The 19223-nt window shown below is 37.5% G+C and overlaps 1 protein-coding gene across 1 annotated transcript; it reads right to left on the bottom strand.

The window, feature by feature from the left end:
• Positions 1–6: 6 nt before the first annotated feature.
• LOC112144553 (potassium voltage-gated channel subfamily A member 3) lies at positions 7–2336 on the bottom strand. Its single transcript, XM_024269129.2, has one exon. It carries the CDS (start codon positions 1971–1973, stop codon positions 435–437), a length of 1539 nt encoding a protein of 512 aa, XP_024124897.1. The 5' UTR covers positions 1974–2336; the 3' UTR covers positions 7–434.
• Between the last annotated feature and the right edge of the window lie 16887 nt (positions 2337–19223).

The raw sequence follows: 19223 nt of genomic DNA, 5'->3' as shown, positions 1-19223 counted from the left end.
CTTCCCTGCGTTGTATCACGGGAGCGGAACAGGATTACAGATTATGATATTAACCTAAACAGACATTCGGTTATATCAATTAGTTTAGGGATTACATTTTAATTGACAACAAAACTGATTTTGTTTCCCACGACACATATCTTTTTTTGTTTTTCACGTGTCCTGAACACCAACAAAATTGTGCAATAAGACATCAAGATATGTAGGCTTTTGCATGACGCGGTTCACTGGAGAATGTCTGTTTCAACAATGCACTTTTGCAATAATCATTTTTCCATGTCTAATATTAATAATCTCTCCAGCTAAGCTGGACTGCATTGTTCAAACGGACATCAGCACAGATATGGACTGACACATCACGACTGGCTACATAGAAAAACACTGTAGCTACAAGCCTACTGTTTCTTCATGCTTTAACATTTCATGAGGCTCATTTACACGTCGGTGAAGATTTTTTTGATGTTCACGCAGTTCTGATTGTTTTCGGTGGTAAAGTTGGGCCGTTTGAAGTTGATGCCTTCCTCTATCATCATGTAGTCTGACTTGGTGAGAGATGAGGAGCTGCAGGACCTCCTCAGCTCCTCAGAGGGGAGGTGCTCGCAGCTCGCCGAGTTCAAGTACTGTTGATGCTCCTCTCCGTCCGTCTCCCGGTGATAAAAGTAGTTGAAGTTGGACACAATCACTGGTACCGGTAAGGCAATGGTCAGCACGCCCGCTATTGCGCACAGGGACCCCACTATTTTGCCCCCAATAGTCACGGGATGCATGTCCCCGTATCCCACCGTAGTCATGGTGACGACTGCCCACCAAAACGCATCCGGGATGCTGGTGAAGCTGGATGCTGGGTCGTCCGCTTCTGCGAAGTAAACTGCGCTGGAGAAGAGGATGACTCCAATGAACAGGAAGAATATAAGCAAACCCAGCTCCCTCATGCTGGCTTTGAGGGTCTGCCCCAAAATCTGAAGTCCTTTGGAGTGTCGCGAGAGCTTGAAAATACGAAACACCCTGACGAGTCTGATCACCCTCAGGATGGCCAGAGACATCGCCTGTTGGCCGCTGTTGGTTTGCCTCTCGGCCAACTCTGTCCCCAGTGTGATAAAGTAAGGAATTATGGCCACGATGTCAATAATATTCATGATGTTTTTGGAGAAAGTAGTTTTGCTGGGGCAGGCAAAGAATCGGACCAGCAACTCAAAGGAGAACCAAATAATACAGAGCGTTTCTATCACAAAGAAGGGATCTGTGAACGGGCTTGGCGCGTAAGAAGCCGTGCCGTTGACAGTGGGTGTCACCGTGGTGGTGTCCTTTTCGTCTCGAAATTCCGGCAAAGTCTCCATGCAGAAAATAACAATGGAAATTAAAATAACCAGAACTGACACTATAGCTATTCCCCTGGCTGGTCCCGAGCTCTCCGGATACTCAAACAGGAGCCAAGCCTGCTTTTGGAAATCATTTTTGGGCAGCACGCGCTCTTCTTCCTTTATAAAGCCCTCGTCCTCCCGAAATTTTTCCATGGCCTCCTCCCCGAGCTGATAAAACCTGATTTCCTCTGAGAAAATATCAATTGGTACGTTGACGGGTCTCCGGATGCGCCCTCCTGACTGGTAATAATACAGGATGGCGTCAAAGCTCGGTCTGTTCCTGTCGAAGAAATACTCGTTCCGAAGTGGGTCAAAGTAGCGCATCCTTTTCCTGGGGTCCCCCAGTAGCGTGTCTGGGAACTGGTTAAAAGTTTTCAGTTGCGTTTCAAAGCGCAAGCCCGAAATGTTGATGACCACCCTCTCGCAGCATCCCTGGCGGCTGCGCTCCAATCGATCCACCGACAGGTGAGGCGCAACCAGCACGGAGGACTCCTCCAGCATGTTTTCCACCGTCATGGTGCTCTTCTCCACCTCGCCATAACCTGCGTCTTCAGTCCGGGCAACAGGAGGAGGAGGAGACGCCTGGATCCCGCTGGAGGTCTGCTCATCCATACAGGTGGTTCTCGGAGGGCAGCAGTGCGCCGCGCCACTCCCAGCCAAAGCTGACAGCTTTGGAGAGCTGAGGCGGCCGGGCGCAACTCACGTCTCGAGCATCACCTGTCTTTCTGCGCGGCTGTGCACACGCTGCGTGTGTTTCTCGCGCTCACTCGCACCCGCCCACGGCGCGCATATGTCTGACATACGTCCACCACCCGCCTTGGTCGGAAATTAACTTGACACTTAGCGTCGCGCGCAAACACTTGATGGAATCAGATCCACACCAATCTCGCGCCGTGACCCCACGTGTCGGCGCGTCATCTTTTGGTGTGAAAGAGATAACAGAGCAAGACAACCGTCTTCAAATGGAATGAGTCCAACGTGCGTCACTTCACACGCGCGGAGAGGCACATGGAGGGATGTCAGCACACTTTAGGCTCGATTTATTGCTTTTCAGAAAAGAAATAAATCATATAAACTTTTGTATCAACTATCTGTGGGAGATTAAACAGAATTCTAAATATCTCCGTGTTCAAAAACAATGATCAGAATAATAACAAGGTTCATTGTTTTTGTTTTCTTTTTTTTTTCTTCTTGGAGAGGTGTTGCTCTCCATGGTGCTGAAAACAAGCACTCCCCAGCCTGTAAATCAATGCGCGCGCACACCTTCATCTCGTTTGTGTCTATCAAGACCAAAAACAGGCGTATAAGAAAACACAAACAAATAATAATATTAATAAAAATAAAATAAAATAATAATGTCAAGAGATTTAAACTCATAATAAAATGACTTTGTGTCCTTGAGCTAAAAAAATGCCCTAAAGAAACGTCTGGAGTGTCAGTCTTTGTTAAATGTGTGATTAATGATAAATTCGTCTTGTCCATAATTTATACTGACAGGCTTCATCAAATAGCTTCATTACTGTCTGCTTTGAATGGCAGCTTTACAAGTTACTCCAAGTCATTGCATTCTCATTTCCCCGGAGTCAGTCTGCTGTTTATTGTCAATGAAACTAAATGAAAAAAGAGAGGGGAAAAAAGCGTTTCATCTCTAAATATGTTACTATGTCATGCTTTACTATCAACAGGCTTAATTCCCTCAAAGTGCATCAGACTAAAGAAGTAATTACATAATAACCCGTCTCTGACCTCCTTTGGGCAGACTGTAACAGTTTTCAGTTTGCTTTCTATAAAAGATCTGCTAAAAGATGAGTAAAAGGGTTATAGTTGTATTATTTGTTTCAAGCAAGAGAGAGTTATTAATGTTTATCATTTCTTACAGCAAATACATTGAACAGGTTTTTTTCATATTAAGAGACATTATTTGCATCCCGAATGAAAAGCAAAATTGAATCTATAAATCATCAGTGTATCTGAGTACCTTGGAGGGGAAAAGCTGGAAATTGTGCAATGTAGGTGTTAAGTGTCTCTGCTCTTATAGATCTTCAGATTATGATTCGAAAAAGCAAATGCACAAAATTAATTCTCTAATGCATGAATTATAATAAAATCAGTTTTATTTATCTTCAGGGATACAGAATAAAGTAAGAAAAAATTATATTTTGAAATTATTCAAATACATATTTATATGTCCACCAAACATCAATGTGATTATATGGTAATTAACTAAATAATTCAAATTATGGTGTCATGTTGTAATGGGGGATGTCTTTTTCTATAGGTTGATTTATCTAAGACATGGTTAAAGACGATTTATCTGAATTGAGAACTGTGTAACAAAAATAAAAGTCACAGAACTCAATCGTCATAGAATCTAGCTTCCATCTAATTTATAAACTGTCATGTTATTAAAAAGTAATGACCTGAAAACTCATTTTTAAATAATACGAAGAGTAATAAACTGCACTCTATCTAAACTCATTTTTTGTGTGTCTTCACACAAAGACGACTACAGCTTTAATTATAAATTTCTGCCTTAATGTATGGTTTTCGCATTATATTTCTGAATTTTGTTTTAGTTTTTTTTCTGTAGTTACTTTCCCACTATCGGAAATGTTGCATTAGCGCTGGTCATTTTACATTATTTTCAGTATGTGGTTGTTTTTCTTGTCTTTATTTCTAACTAAAATTCAGCAAAAAAGCACATTTTTACACTAAAAGTCAAACTTTCTGCACTTCTAAATGACTTATTTGTTAAGCACATGAGGGCAGTGTGGAGATTTATTTCATAAAATCAAACATCTGCTCCTAAACTACAAACCAATCTCTTACAGAATGACAAATAAAAGAACAATCACTCCACTTTAGTTTTACTCATTTCAAGCTTTTTAAAACGCCTGTTTCTCACCCTTAAACTCTAGCATTTGACTCTTTAGGTAGAGGCCTTACCTGTCATAAAAATGTCTCTTTCTGCAGGATTTGCAGACAAACCGACTGTAACACGGAAGGAATTGTGGGGTCAATATTTTTCCCAAGGACACTTCAGCATATGGCAGACCTACTGATTCTACCACCAATCTTCCAGGAATGATGGACTGGTGGAAGATTAATGGAGGACAAGCGATCATCCAACTGAGCTACAGCTGCTCCGGTGTCAGCGCTCCAGCTTCTCACATGGAAAAGAGGACAAGGTTATAGCCTTCAGTGTTGAGGTTTAGTCTTTTTCATTTAAATTCCAGTGCAAATACTCAAAAGCTTACTCTTCTGGTATGGAATATGTATGAAAACAAGTCAAATCAAACACACAACAGGAGTAATAAAATGCTCTAAATTGTTTCTTTAATATGCTATGTTGTCAGATGACCTTCCTCTCTTTTTACTGTCATTTTTCTACTTTAGTTGCTCCAAAATACAATTTTGATTGGGGCATTCTTCTGATTCTTTCACTATGAAGTGAGCTCACCCTTACCATAAAAAATGGTTGTCTCCAAACAACAACTTTTCCTTTTGATCATCCAGAAAAAAAATTTTTAAAGCACATTTTAAGATTTCTGAACCATCCAGAAGCGATTTTACTTAGCATTGGAACCAAATAAAGTAGTTTTAACATTGGAGTGAATCAGATAATTAAACAAATTAGAGCAAACGTTAAGGAATGAGAGGAATATTGCAAAGGAAACGAGAAACATTTTATTTATTTCAAAGAGTGACAAAATGTGAACAAACAATTTAAAAAGGAAACTCCTGAAGTATTTTCTTAGCTGTCTGGTATTTTGGTGAGATCCATTTTTTCAACTCAACAGTTTAAAAAAACGTTCAGTCATCTGTGGGAAAATAAGCTGCTTCTAACAGCCTCCTAGTGGTTTGCAAATCTGTGAACACAGTCAGATTTGTTTTGGTTGTTAACACTATGGGAACACATATTTTGTAGGAAGAAAAGACATTAAGTAGAACAAATTACATAACTTTTTGGCAACCAGAGTAAGAGCACATTGATGAGAAACAAATGTTCATATTTCCACTGAGGCAACAACATGCGAAATCAAGATTTGGAGGAAGCCAGTGTGTATGTTTGTGAATGTTAAGATCACTTATTTAAAAAAAAAAAAAAAAAATTGGCTTCATGGAAAATTGCTGAAAATCTTGGACTAAAAGGGACTTTTTTCTTCTGTGGTTGCAATCGTTGAGTCTTGAAGTCTCACTCAGATCGTTCTGAAAGGGTAACCAAACCCTAAATCCACGTGTTTTGGCTGTTGACCTCTATTCTTTAAAAATGTTGTCTGTTGGTCATTGCCACATTTTTGACAAATTAAAATAAACTTTGTTAATTATTGAGAATGTAGCCTCAATGATGCTTTTCATTGCTTCTCTGCACAGCTGACCTTTTCCCCAAGGAGTTCAAGGGTTTTGGGATAGTTGACTGACCAGTAAAAATCTGGCTCCACACCTCGACTGGTTAGCTTTTCAGTCTCTGCTCCAGCATTCTGACACTAGCTCGGTATATTTAGCCTGGTTACATTCGTTGGCGTCCTCTATTCTGTCTTCCCAGAGGACAGTGAGCTCAACCAGGACCTATTGCTTTTGAATCTGATGTTAGCACCATGTCTGGATGGAGTGAAGTGGCCGTGATGTGTTCCCGGAACTTAAGTTGTCTTCCCAGTTTGACTTGGAGTTTGCGGTCTCGTGCAGTGGCTGCTGTCGTGTAGGAGGAAGTGGATTTGGCGATATATCAGGATATTTCATTTACTTTTTTCCACTTTAACCCAATGGGTAGCTGGCAACAAAGAACACCGAGCCTCTTTGAGCAGCTCTACACCACAACCAAAACAACACCAGGTTATGTTAAATATTCAGTCAACCTTGCAGTTTTTGTTGTTATGAGACAAGTAGTACTTAAATTTTACTGGAGGTGGGTTCCGAACTGTTACTATGAGCCATGTTGCTGCCACTATCAGTATACAGTTGCAGTGCTCAAGGATGAGATATTAAATACAATAATTTTTACCATTTTAATAAAATAAAAGGTAGAGAATTTACTAAGTCACATTTGTAAAAAAAAAAAAATTCAAAGTCAAAAAATTGTTTGTACAGTCTTGGAACATACACATCATATCTTGAGGCATGTATCTGTCCATTTTGAATCAAGAATTACTCAGAAATGCAATTTTAACATGAATTTTCTTTACCTCCGTCATGAGAAAGATGCTACAAGAACATGTTAAAAACACAAAAAACTATTTTTTTATTGATATGGATCTTTGTTGTTGTTGTTTTAATTCTTATATTTATTGTATTCTTGGGTATCGGATAACAAATGAAAAAAATGTCATTTAAATTCTATTGGAAACAGTTTGGACCATCTGAATAAAATCTAATTCCAGTTTCTTTTAAATGATACCTTCAAGAACAAACCCTACAACCATCCCTGAATACCTTTTTATGCTAATAAGGGAAACGCACACAATAACAACATCTAAAGGACCTGCACATGCAGTCAACATGACACAAATGATTTCAAAACCACTTTGTCAACACTTGGGATGATTTATTTGAAAACAAGTGGAGAAAAACCCTTCACATACTGACCTTGCTGTCTGCGCGCTCCTGTCCACTCTGGTGTGTATTCATAAATACTTAATAGCCTTTTGATTGCACAAGACCAGTCAGTTAATTTTCCCACCACTTCACAGCCCTTTCTTTCTTCTGGCTGTAGAGAACAAGACTAAAATATGAAGCATCCAAGTCTCTGGAGAGGAAGGCAGTTAAAGACAGCCGCTTTATCAGTCTGAGAAGGTAAAGAATGAGTTATTAGCTTTGGTCAAAGACGCAATTTTAAATGACAATGTGCACAGGGTCTGGAGGGGACCATTAGAAATACTAAATATAATAATCCCTTCCCAGAGATTTAAACTGCAGGCTTCATTCTTCAACACAGCCCAAAGTGGCAGAAAAAAACAGATGATGGTTTCCATCAATAATGACAGTGCCTGAGCTGCACTTTGAGCAGCAAGGGGTAAGTCTTTCTCTCTGACTGTGGCTTCCAGCTCATAGGCAAACACTGCTGATCAATAAACCTCGAGAGAAACCAGCACCTATTGATCGGCTGAGCATTGGCTGCCAATGCGCGATCATTATGCTTTTACACTGTCTGTTGACACAGCTGTCAAGAGTCAAGGTGAAGGCCAAGGTTGTAAATAAAAACAACGAACAGTTGCTATGAGGGTTAAAACTCAACTGAATATTTTCACTGTTACAAATGAAAAATGCTTAGAAATTATTTTTCGTAAAGCTGTGTGTAAAATTACCCAATTTGTTTTAAAACCCAAATCCAAGGTTTTTTAAAATGAACTTTTTTCAGCTATTTTACTATTTAAAAAAGAACAAAAAAAATTGTGATATAAAATCTTTCAACAGGAATAAACCCAAATATTCAAGAGAGTAATTTCTAACTAACTGACGAAATGGGAGCTCCATTTTCAAATGAACAAAAATGGATGCTTTAGTAAATATTCAAATGTTCTGAAGATATGACCGATTCTATTCCCAACCAATTATGGATTCTTCAGGTCTGTGCTAGGTCTCATCAGATTAACCAAATGTATTCAGCTGTTAAAAATTAATTAGAAGTGCTTTTTTCTTTGATAATAACAGTAGCCTCATTCTCTTGCCCCCTTTTGTTTAATCTTTTTCTTTTAATTCTGAACTTAGTTGAAATTGATAAAATATAAATTTTGTCTGATTTAATTCATTTATTAATTTTTGCATGTATATTATTATATGCAGGCATGTATGTGTTTATATCGCTCTAAACGGCTATGATATTTTATGTCTGTCCTCTCTCTTTGTCTTTCTTTCTACTTATCCGCACAAGAATATTTATTTTTCTGGACAATACAAGATTCATTAATTGAATTTAAACAAATATGGATGGATTTCTGTTTATGTTGATTAACTTTGCAAAAGATGTCTTTGCCCTTTTTTTTCTCTGTTGTTTATTCCAAATAAAAATATAATATATATATAAAAAAAAAAACTGAGGGCTTTTTTCTGTCTTTTTTGAAGCTAAATTGTTCATCTTATATGTGGAAAACAGTGATTTATTCCTACGATGTTGTTGGGGTTTGAAGTAGCACAGAAAATATCTCTAAACAGAATCAATGGATTGTATTTGGACAAATAGGAACTCTGGATGGCAAACTCCTGCATATGTGATTACAAATAAAAGTTTGACACTCAAACCCCCCAAAGTGGAATGATAAATAATAATTTCCTCTGATTAGCATGATCCGACCTTTAACAAAGACGCCAGCAAATATGAATTTCTATCAGGATGCAGCTACAAATTGGCTCTGGAGGCACAGATGCAGGCAAAAGCCACGAGCCTTGGGAATGTGACAGAATGTCATGCCAGAACAAAGAATTACAGCTCCAGATATGGCACGCGATGAGATCCATGCGCTGTTGCTATTCCAAACGGCATCCCCGCAGTGAAATATGAAGGTCATGAGCAAGGAGGAGGGCATATGTTGGGAAAAGGATCCAGCCTCCTGGATTAGAGATCCCTGGAGAGAACAAGCTCTTTGGCCCCGGCATGACATGCTGTCACAATAAAGGATTGGCGGTGTTAGATAGAGAGATTGCTTTCAACGTTTAAGTGAGGCTTTATGTCTGAAAGAGCAGAGTTTATTTCCAGTCGCAGAAAAACAACAGACATGGATGAGGATTTTATTCTGAAGTATATTTATTTCTTGTCAGAAGCTTTTCTGACATATGTCTAAATAAAAAAAAAATAATGATATAATTTAATGTAACTGTTGTCACAATAGCTTTGAAATGTCTACACCTTAAAAGGTTTTTGCATTTTTATTAGCTAGAACAATCAATTTTGAGAATTTGACCTTGTCTTTTGAACAGATCGTCTTTGACACACTACATGAGGGAAAGCAACATGTATTTATTATTATTTTCAGAGCATCTCGCTGTGTTACTTCAGAAAATCATCGAGTCCGCACCTCCCCACACTCGGCAGCACTCTGCAACATCTTTGATGTGTGACCCACAGTTTGCGCGGAGCAGATGGGCTGACGAATGCGACTCCTTGCTGGGTCTGTGTTTGTGTGGCTCACAATTTTGCAGGGAGAGTCGGCAGAACGGCTTATGCGAGAACGCAGCAGGTTTGGCAACACCTCAGTTCAAATCGCGGCCACAATAAACAACATGTGTTATTTCAATTTCTGTCTCAACTTCTAACACATGCCACTCTTTTATTTACTGGATCTGTTGTTTAAGCAGAAATGGTTTTCTGGGACCTGACAATAACGATGACCTACCACAAACAAAAATTTTTGGATTTTGCTTTTAATTTCTTCAACTGTCAGTAAGAAGGTATTTTTATGCATGTTTTTGGCTTGATTATGCATTGCTGGAGGGATAAGTTTTCCTTGATTGAGCAATAATGTGTTCATTTTGGACAATACATATATAGGTGATATGAAAAAAAATGCCACCACACACAAAACCTTTTTTTGTGAAACTGTTAAGACTTAGAATCCTGCTTTGACTCTCACTGCAGTCGCACAACTCCTCATAACTGGAAATATATGAACAAATCAACACTCAGAGAGTCTTAAAAACACCTGCTTCACAGAAACAAAATGGCTAAAAGGCTCTAAAACATAGAAAGAGTGAAGTCACTCCTGACATCGTCAATGCAGGGATCGTGTGCTGCTTGACAAATGCTTAAAAACATTGTTAAACCTATATTTATCCAGGTAGGTCGATTGAGTAAACAATGTCTCATTTCCAACGATGACCTGAATTTGTATCGACAATACAAAAACAGCAGGATAGTGCAAAAAAACATGACATCTTCCAACAATATTTGCAATAAAAAGTCTACGGGAGGCAACAAGTTAATGTTTGTAATAAAAAGACAAAAAGAAGCTAAAACATTTGCATTCATCACAATGTTGCACATGTTCAAGATGTGGTTTGTGACTCACATCAAACTGTGTTTAAACAAATCTGAGATTAAGGATTGTCTTTATTTTCATTCTACAACATGTTTTTCAAAGCTCCATTTTATTTTTGGGTGGATTTTGTGGCAATTATTTAAATTATTTTTGGATGCTTTAATTTGAATGCTAGCTTTAGCTAACTTTACAAGACAATAAATATTAAGCAACAGTACAGGAACTCAAGAATAAAAAAAAGAGAGATTTTAAAGAAATGGATGCCCGGTAATAAGATCAGCATTTCTGCACATTTTTTACAATAAATGTTGTTTTTTTTTAATGCTATTTTTGAAAACTGACACAATTTTGGATTCTTGTTGTCATTTTTGAAGAGACATTTTGGGCGATGACGGAATAGGACAGCAAAAATCAAGATGCACAAAACCAAACAAATTTGAGAAGGTATACAGCAAACACCCAGGATCAGTGTGCAGCAAGATGGGGAAATTGCACTGAAGGTACGCAGAGACATGCCCTGTGGTAACTATGGTTACCGTGATGAAAAAGGGAGATCCCTGCTCCTCAGTGATGCAATAGGAATTTGCTTGCCTGGTATCCCTGCCTGCAAAATGAACACAGTGGAATTAAATTTCACAGCCTGTTGCTGACTGCACACCACTGTTTAAGCAGCTAAGCCCACATATACCCCCCAATACACACACACATAAACCACACTCTCTCTTTCTAATGCTTTTATAAGGTAAGATGATATGCTAAGGAGGATTAGCAATATCCCACTTATTTGGCTTTGTGCATTTATGGCTAAAATTAATGGCACACATAAAAGCTTGCTTGCATAACTCCAAAAAAATTTCACCTACATGTATCCACATGCAGGAAGATATGACAAGAGCCGACACTATGTCGAAAATTCATGCTAAAAACAATTCCATGGCTGCTAACAACATGTCAGCTTGTGTGCTACCAATGTTTTCCAATTTACTATCCGTGTGCACCCCCGGGTACAAGTCTTATTGTGTTCCTCCCACTGGATTTACTGTCTCTGCATTGGCGGTTTGACAAAAAAAAACATCAATTACTCTAAAATAGATTGTGCTGCACATTAACATGAATACACGGGAGAAGGGAAATGCAAAATTACAGAATGCTTCCATCATTTAGTGCATTTCTTAGAGTGAGTGATGTGAAGGAAAACAAGTGTAACTTAGATAAGCAGAAACACTGAAACAAATAGACTGAAAACTAAATTAAAAAGAGACAAACATTACAAATAGATACGGTATAGTAATAAAATGTTGTCGGTGCAGAAAAGCAATAAAAGTGTAATATGAGTGAGTAAACAGCAGAAACTGAAAGAAAGACAAAGCAAAACACAAAAAAATATAATCGTCTAACATTGAAGCTATACTGGTTGTCTACTACATAAAATAAAATAAAAACTCTGACAGTCAAGAAAGTCACCAAACTGATTTTTTTAGCTTATTTTGCAGCATCAACATTATTTCTTTTCCAAAAAAAACTCTCAGCTGTTGTGTTAAAAAATAAAGAGAAACAATTTTACTTTTTCATTCATTTAATTGAAGCTTTTTCAAAAATAACACAATTACATTTTGCGAATACGCCATAAAAATAATAGAAATAATTTTGCTTAAAATGTGAATTTAGTTTTTAAATGAAAGCAAACCTTCAAAAATTATGGCTAACATTATGATCAGGAAATGGTTATTTCAAGCAAACAATCAACTATTAAAAGCCAAAATGATACATAACAAGACAATCAACAGAAATATGAAAATACAACAAAATCGGGATAATTTTAAAGAGTTTAATTTATTGCACCGATAATGTTAGCTTGGCATTGTGAGGGGGTTTAAAATATAGAGGGAGAAAGTGTAAACAAAGAGATGACGGGAAATGAGAGCAGGCTTACTCTGTGCTCTGCAGAAATTATGCATAAATGATGTCCTATAATTAATCACCTACATATTAAAATTCCTTAAAATGTAGGTTTTGGACACAGAATCAAGGAAGAAAAGTGGTTAATATTAGGCACTGAAGCTTGAGGTTTACATGTATATCAGTATAGTTTCATGATGACACTTTATGTTATAGAAAATTGAAAGACAACTGCAAGCAATAATGAAACTACAACCACCTATTGATGAAAGCAGGAAGAGCATCCTCACATGGCTCTGCGCTACAGTTCCAGTCACCCTGCCCTGAATCAGTTTGCATTGAAATATTTACCGATAGTGCTGTCACAGGCTGACTGAGGTAATGATCCAGGTCAGTGGAGATGACAGCGGCTGGGCACAGCTGTGGGAAAAGACCCAATGAAAACACGTCTACTGTTGGCTCACAGTCACACAAAGCATCACAAAGGAGCACTTCACATTATAATTAGGACATCTGGCTAATAACAGTGTTGTAACAGCAAGGTCTTTTTTTTTTCTCGTCTCCCTGAAGAGGCACAGACCAGTCATTTCATGTTTCCGTTTTGTTTTCCAGCGTGTCTCATCTAATTTCTAGTGTGCAGACGGTGTGAAAGGTGCTGGCATTCTTAATGAACCATACAATTCCATTTCAGGAGTTTATTATAAGCACACAGCCGTTACAATCAAATCCAACCATTAAACACAAATAAGGTTTGTGTTCATTTCTTTGTTTTAATGGCAATGTTTGAGCAATTCACCTTTTCTACAATCTAAACGAAGGCAAACAAAGCAGAAAGGTTGTTGAGCACAGACTTCAAAGCACGAGTCCTCATTATACTAGTTCTGCCTTTGAACAGCAGTGTAGAGTAACAGATGGATCTCTCTGAAATCTATGTTTTCTCCCACTGGGATTACCGCACTTATGAACACATTAGCTGAAAAAAGATTATTTAGTTTTGATTCTTGGCTTCCTCCATGATATGCATGTAAGCCAAATGGATTTTTGTGTGTGTGTCCGATCGAGGACTAAAGATGCCTCCACCAGTGGGCACCTTATTGCTAAAGTGCAGCCAATAATCTTCTGTCGCTCTTTTTTGGGGGGTTTGATCGGTACTTGAGCTAAATACAATTTTATCAAAATTGTGAAACCATGCATATGATAATTTTTATTTTATCATTGGTTTGCACTTGAGTATTTATGATAAAAAATATTTATTTGTTTATTGGATGGGGTTATTTACTATCTTAAACTTTTTTTCATATGAGCTTTTTTTCCATAGTTTACCATAGATTTGGCTAGTTTACCTCCTAATTTTATTTCTTTTTTGCATTTGTTCTGTTGATTTTTACTTTCTGCCTGGAAAAAAATCCAAGGTGGGTCAACTGTGATTTATTCAGTGTCAGATCCTTGTCTATGTATTCCCCCTGCCTCCCAGCTCCTAAACAATTTTCAGATAGGTACACTACAAAAAGAGTTAACATTAGAATAGGGGTGAAAAGATTAATCTTAAAAAGAAATTCATATAAAGTAGTAAAATAAGCAGAAAGTAATTTTTACTAAGCAAGAAATCTTGTTATAATGTATAAAAATCTGGAAAAAAGAAGTTACAAACAAGCATTCGAAGGGGAAAATAGGCTAAAAAGCTAGCTGTTGGATAGAATCACTTCAAAATGAATGTTTTAAAACTCAATAATACATTTTTTTGCTAGTTCCAAGATGTTGATTTGTATTTTTTGAATTGTACATACCTAATTGTAAATCATTTTAATTAAAGGGACAAGAAAACTAGTGTAATAAGTAGAAATGACTCCATTTAGAGCAAAAATAACAGCATGACCAAAGTAAATGCACTTAATTTTATGGCATAAATCTAAGTTTTTGTTTCTAAAATAATGACAATAAAGCCAGTCTAACTTTTTTAAGCCTTTTTTTATCTTTAAAATAGCATCATTTAAATTGAAACACAAATTACAGTGTAATTTTTGAGTCTTAAATCAATTTTTCTATTGTCAAGAGTTTGGAGGAAAGGATTTTTACTAATTTTAACAATACTTTCCTGCTTTCTAAATCTTAGTTCTTACTGAAATAAAAGGTTCTCGAATGTGCTGATCTTGAGAAAAGCTTGGAAAGGTGTAGAGCTCAGAGAAGCTAAAACAGCATAAAACCTGGTATGACATCTTTGATAACTAAAACAAGGTTTTAAGTTTTTACACTGCAAACTGTTTGACATTTGCAAAGACGCAATATTTAAGAAAGCTAATACAGATAAAAGTGAAAAGACATAATTAGAATTTGTGTAATAGCTTACGTCAAAGGCAGTCTGTTATAATAGTTTCAATTTTATGTCATGTATTTGTACAAACCACTTTTTATTGAGTTGTTTGGGTCACAGTTCAAACAAGAGCATGTTAAATGTATCAAACAAAAAAAAAACTAATGTCCAAGTTTATGTGACATAATCAAAGTTTGATGCGTGGATGTAACTATAGTAACAAGTGTTTGCACAACTCAATAAAGATTGAATACTCTCCCAAGAAGACATTCCCAGCCAGCAGAAGTCTTTCATTTACAGCCCCCACTGTGCAATTCAAGTAATTATATTTTGGGTTATTTCAGAAATAAACAAAATGGCTCTCTAAAAAAATCTTAACTTCTAACTTGGAGGATAAAATTAATGAAAAATTTGATTTGTGTCCACTTATTCAGTGACTTGCTCTAAGCATGTTTGAACACAAATGATAAATTGTAGCAAAGATCATCTATTTGTCTGAACTCTGTCAAAGAGCAAAAAGCTCCTTTTTTTCTAAACAAAACAAGCTAGTTCATAGTTTTCATTGTAATTGTTTTTTTTTTTCTTTTTTATTCATCCAAACCGTTAGACGAGATTTGAGTTGCGACCAACCACACTTGAGTCATAACGGACAACACTTGGGTCGCAACTTGCAAGACTTGAGTCACCACACTTGAGTTGCAACGGACAACTCTTAAGTAGCGACTTGCGAGATATGAGTCCCGACCCACAAGACTTAATCCGTGACCCAGGACACTTGAGACACGACTCGCAACACTTGAGTTGTGATCCATGAGACTTGAGTCATGACCCACAACACTTGAATTGCTACTCGTGACACTTGAGTGGCAAACTGTGACACTTGAGTTGGGACCCGCAACTCATGAGATTTGAGTTACTACTCACGAGATTTGTGTCGCAACCTACAAGGCTTTAGTTTGCGACTAACCACACTTGAGTTGCAACGGACAACACTTAAATCGCGACCTGCGAGACTTAAGTAGCGACCTGTAAGACATGAGTCGTGACCCACAAGACTTGAGTTTAGACCGACAGCGCTTGAGTCGCGACCCACAAAACTTGAGTTGCTACCATTGACACTTGAGTTGTAACCCACAACTTTACAAGATTTGAGTCGCGACTCATGAGATATGAGCTGCAACCCACAAGACTTGGGTCGTGACCTATAAGACTTGAGTTGCGTCCAACGACACTTGAGTTGTAACCTGCATGACTGGAGTCGCAACTCATGAGATTTGAGTCACGACCTACAACTAGGAGTGTTTACATTAAGAGTGGGTTCGTCTGTACCCCATAAGACAGGCCACTGAACTTTTAACTTCCAAGGAATTTTTATCTTCACTGGTTCTTGTTGCAGACGTAAAATCCTCTCCACTTTTGTCCACCTTTGTCATGGGAGGAATCACTCATCACTAACTGCGTTTCCATTACACTTTTGCGCAAAACTTTATCGAAATTTCTAGAATTTCGATAAAACACTGTTTCGAAAAAACAGCGTTTCCATTAAACCATGATTATGCGAAAAACTCGAAGTAATTCCCGCGATAAGTCATTAAAAAAAACATGACGACGGATATAAACACTATTTTCATGTGCAGTAGATTCATTCACATTTCTGCCACGGAGCTAGCTCTCAGCCTTCCCATTCAGAGAAGACGTCTACGTCTGATCCGAGCCTTGGAGCGGCAGGCTCCTTAAACGCGGGAACGACGTAGAGTCAAACAGTTTTGGGAAATCGTGGTTGAAGAATTCACCGAAGAGCTGTGGATTCAGCATTTTCGCATTACACGCTCAACTTTTGATGAGCTGTGCGATGCTGTGGGACCTCTTGTGGCTCCCGCTGTGCGGTGCCCAAGGCAGCCAGTTGCTGTGAAAAAGCGCATTTGACCAGCTTTTCCTGCTTCCAGTCCGAAACGTCATATCCGGTTAATGGTCACGTGACTCGTTTGTTTCGAAAAAAGTGTTTCCATCACAGTTTTTCGAAAAACTACTGTTTCGATACGGCCCAAATACCACCTCCTCTAAGCGCAAAAACTTTATTTCGAAAAAGGCGAGTTCTTTCGAAATTGTGGTGTTTCCATTAGGAGAATTTAATATCGAAATTCCGTTTTTCGAAATTTCAGAGTTAATGGAAACACGACTAATGTAAGGGTCGGGTCATCTGAACCCCATAAGATAGCACAGGGGTAAGAGAAAAATTGTCTGGTTTCTGTAAAATTGTAACATTTTCCTTAAACCTCTCAGGCCATCGTGTACAAATGTGACAGCTACCTCCTTATTACAAATGCTGCACGTGGTCAACTGACAAATTTTTAGAAAAATTTGCATTTAGGTCATTGCGTGGTGGAATTTTGGCAAATGTGACCCTAACCTAATGAAGGGCAAAGGGCAGAGTGCAGAGTTGACCATTTACCAATCTATTGCAGGGCAACACATAGATACACACAACCACAGGCACACACATTCACAGCTAAGGACTTTTTGGACTGTAAGAGGAAGTGCTCAGAGAGAACTCCCTCATGCAAAGAGAGAGTGCTAACCACTAAACCATTGTGCCTTCTTTATACATTTCAAAGCTTGTTTTCCAGTTTTCCAGTGAAGTTCAAAATGGGAAACACATTTTTTCTTAAGTAGTACAGATTTGGATGATACACAGCCACTAAAAGGTGCTGTTTTGAGAAATGTGTTTGTAAAGAAATATGAAATCTAGAAGTTAAATACACATCAAAAATTAAAAGATTCAAGTTTAACAAAAGCAATAATCTGGAAAAAAATATTACACAGCAATATCATCTACAGCAATGAATGAAGTGCTAAGAGACGCAGAGCACTCATCTAAAGGGGGAGTCAGTAATTCATGAGCACACTCATGACAGCATGCAGAAAGCGACGTGTTCATATAAAAACATCCGTTCCAACTTTAAATGTGTCACGTTCAATACTGCTCAGCCTTTCCTCACAGCACATCTCACTAAACAAACAAGTAGGAGATGGACACAGCTCATGCTACACCAAAGGGAGGTCTCACTCCTTCCTGTCGGTGTAATTGCCTTAGCTCAATGATTTATGAAAAGCAGAACAATCCATGCACAGATGGGGCATAGATATAAATATTCTGACCAGTCACAAGGAAACCTCTGCTCCCAGCTTGCAGTGATCTATAGAAAGGCTCATATAAAGACAGTTAAAACTGTTTAAAAATAGAGACAAAGCCTAAAACAGACTTTTTTTGTTTTATCTTTTAGATTATTTTAAAGCAGCTTCAAATTGAATATTTTCTAGAATGTAAACGAATATTCAACCTTCAGAGTCATGCATATATGTAAGATTATTGCCATTCTATATGTGTTTTAATTAAGTCAGAAGCATATATTATTGTTTAATACCTGATCCAGCCAGTAGAGTACTAAAACAACATATTTTTTTTGTTCCTACCTTTTTTCTTCCAAAGTGTCTCAAGAGAATAAAAAAAGCAATTTTCAGTGATGAAAGCCCTTGGAAAAGAAAAGGCTCATTACACTTTGGCCTTGATTTTCACAATAAAGCTTCTAAGTCTGCAAACAGACTTTTAAGGGAATTGTTTTCAGCATCCAGAGATCGTGGCGGGCGGCTGCTTCAGTGATTCTCTCCATGTTAAATTTAAACAAGCAAATGTTTTTAAAACTTGTTTAGTTTTGAGGCTTTTTAGTTAGAATAGGATTATGCAATTGGTTTAACAAGATAAGTCTTGCCTCTTGACACCTAAATTTATTTCCAGCTAAAAAAAACAAAACAAGTGTCTTTGCTTTTTTTAGTAGATGCTACATTTTGGAGACAAAGTGGTTTGTCGCATATTTGCAACAACAGGCATTAACGGGTTGAACAAGATGAATCTGTGAAAATATCTTTGAACAAATGTTTGGAACAGATTATGGAAAGTTTTGGGGGTTGGAGCTGGTAAGAGACAATATGAACTATAAGGATATTGGGAAAATGTCACGTCAAATTAAAAGGTTCTCAGACAATTAATGTATTTTTTGTTGTTTCTTTTTGTTGTTTTGCTTTTGTTTTTATCGGTAAGCTTTTGTAGCTTTTGCCAACCATTTGATGTATTATTTGATGTTAAAAAAAGTATGCATTTGGTATTTTTTTTTAAATAGCTTGATTGGTTTTGTTAAATTGGGCAGAAATAAGTTTTCTGTCCCCTTTCATTTTCACCAAAGACAAGAATATTAAGTAATTTATTGTTGTATGGTATGAAAATAAAATAAGTAAATAAATTGATAGATAAACAGAATAAAAGGGAAGGATGATTACATTGAGATCTGAATCACATGAGGGACAGCAGCAAACATCTGTGCACCAATGACAATAATGTTGGTGAAATTCAGTTTTGTATTTAAACATGAATCTCAGACGACCTATTTTTAATTTTAAAAAAGGAGGATTGTACCCAAACACAATTTTACCTCTCATGTATCCTACATCAGAAGTTTTATCTGAGTGTCTTGGCTTTTTGTACATAGTCAAAACTTTGGAGGAAGAACGAACACCTTACACAACAGAACCAATGTGTGATCTGATACAGTTGTACATCCAGTCTGGTTCTGAGCTGAGACCAACCAAGATTCTGTCACAGAGATAAAGCTGCTTATTCATCTGGAG

The sequence above is a fragment of the Oryzias melastigma genome, linkage group LG5 (genome assembly GCF_002922805.2).
Source record: "Oryzias melastigma strain HK-1 linkage group LG5, ASM292280v2, whole genome shotgun sequence".
In the NCBI taxonomy this organism is placed as follows: Eukaryota; Metazoa; Chordata; class Actinopteri; order Beloniformes; family Adrianichthyidae; genus Oryzias; species Oryzias melastigma.
This window is presented reverse-complemented; position numbering and strand designations above follow the sequence as displayed.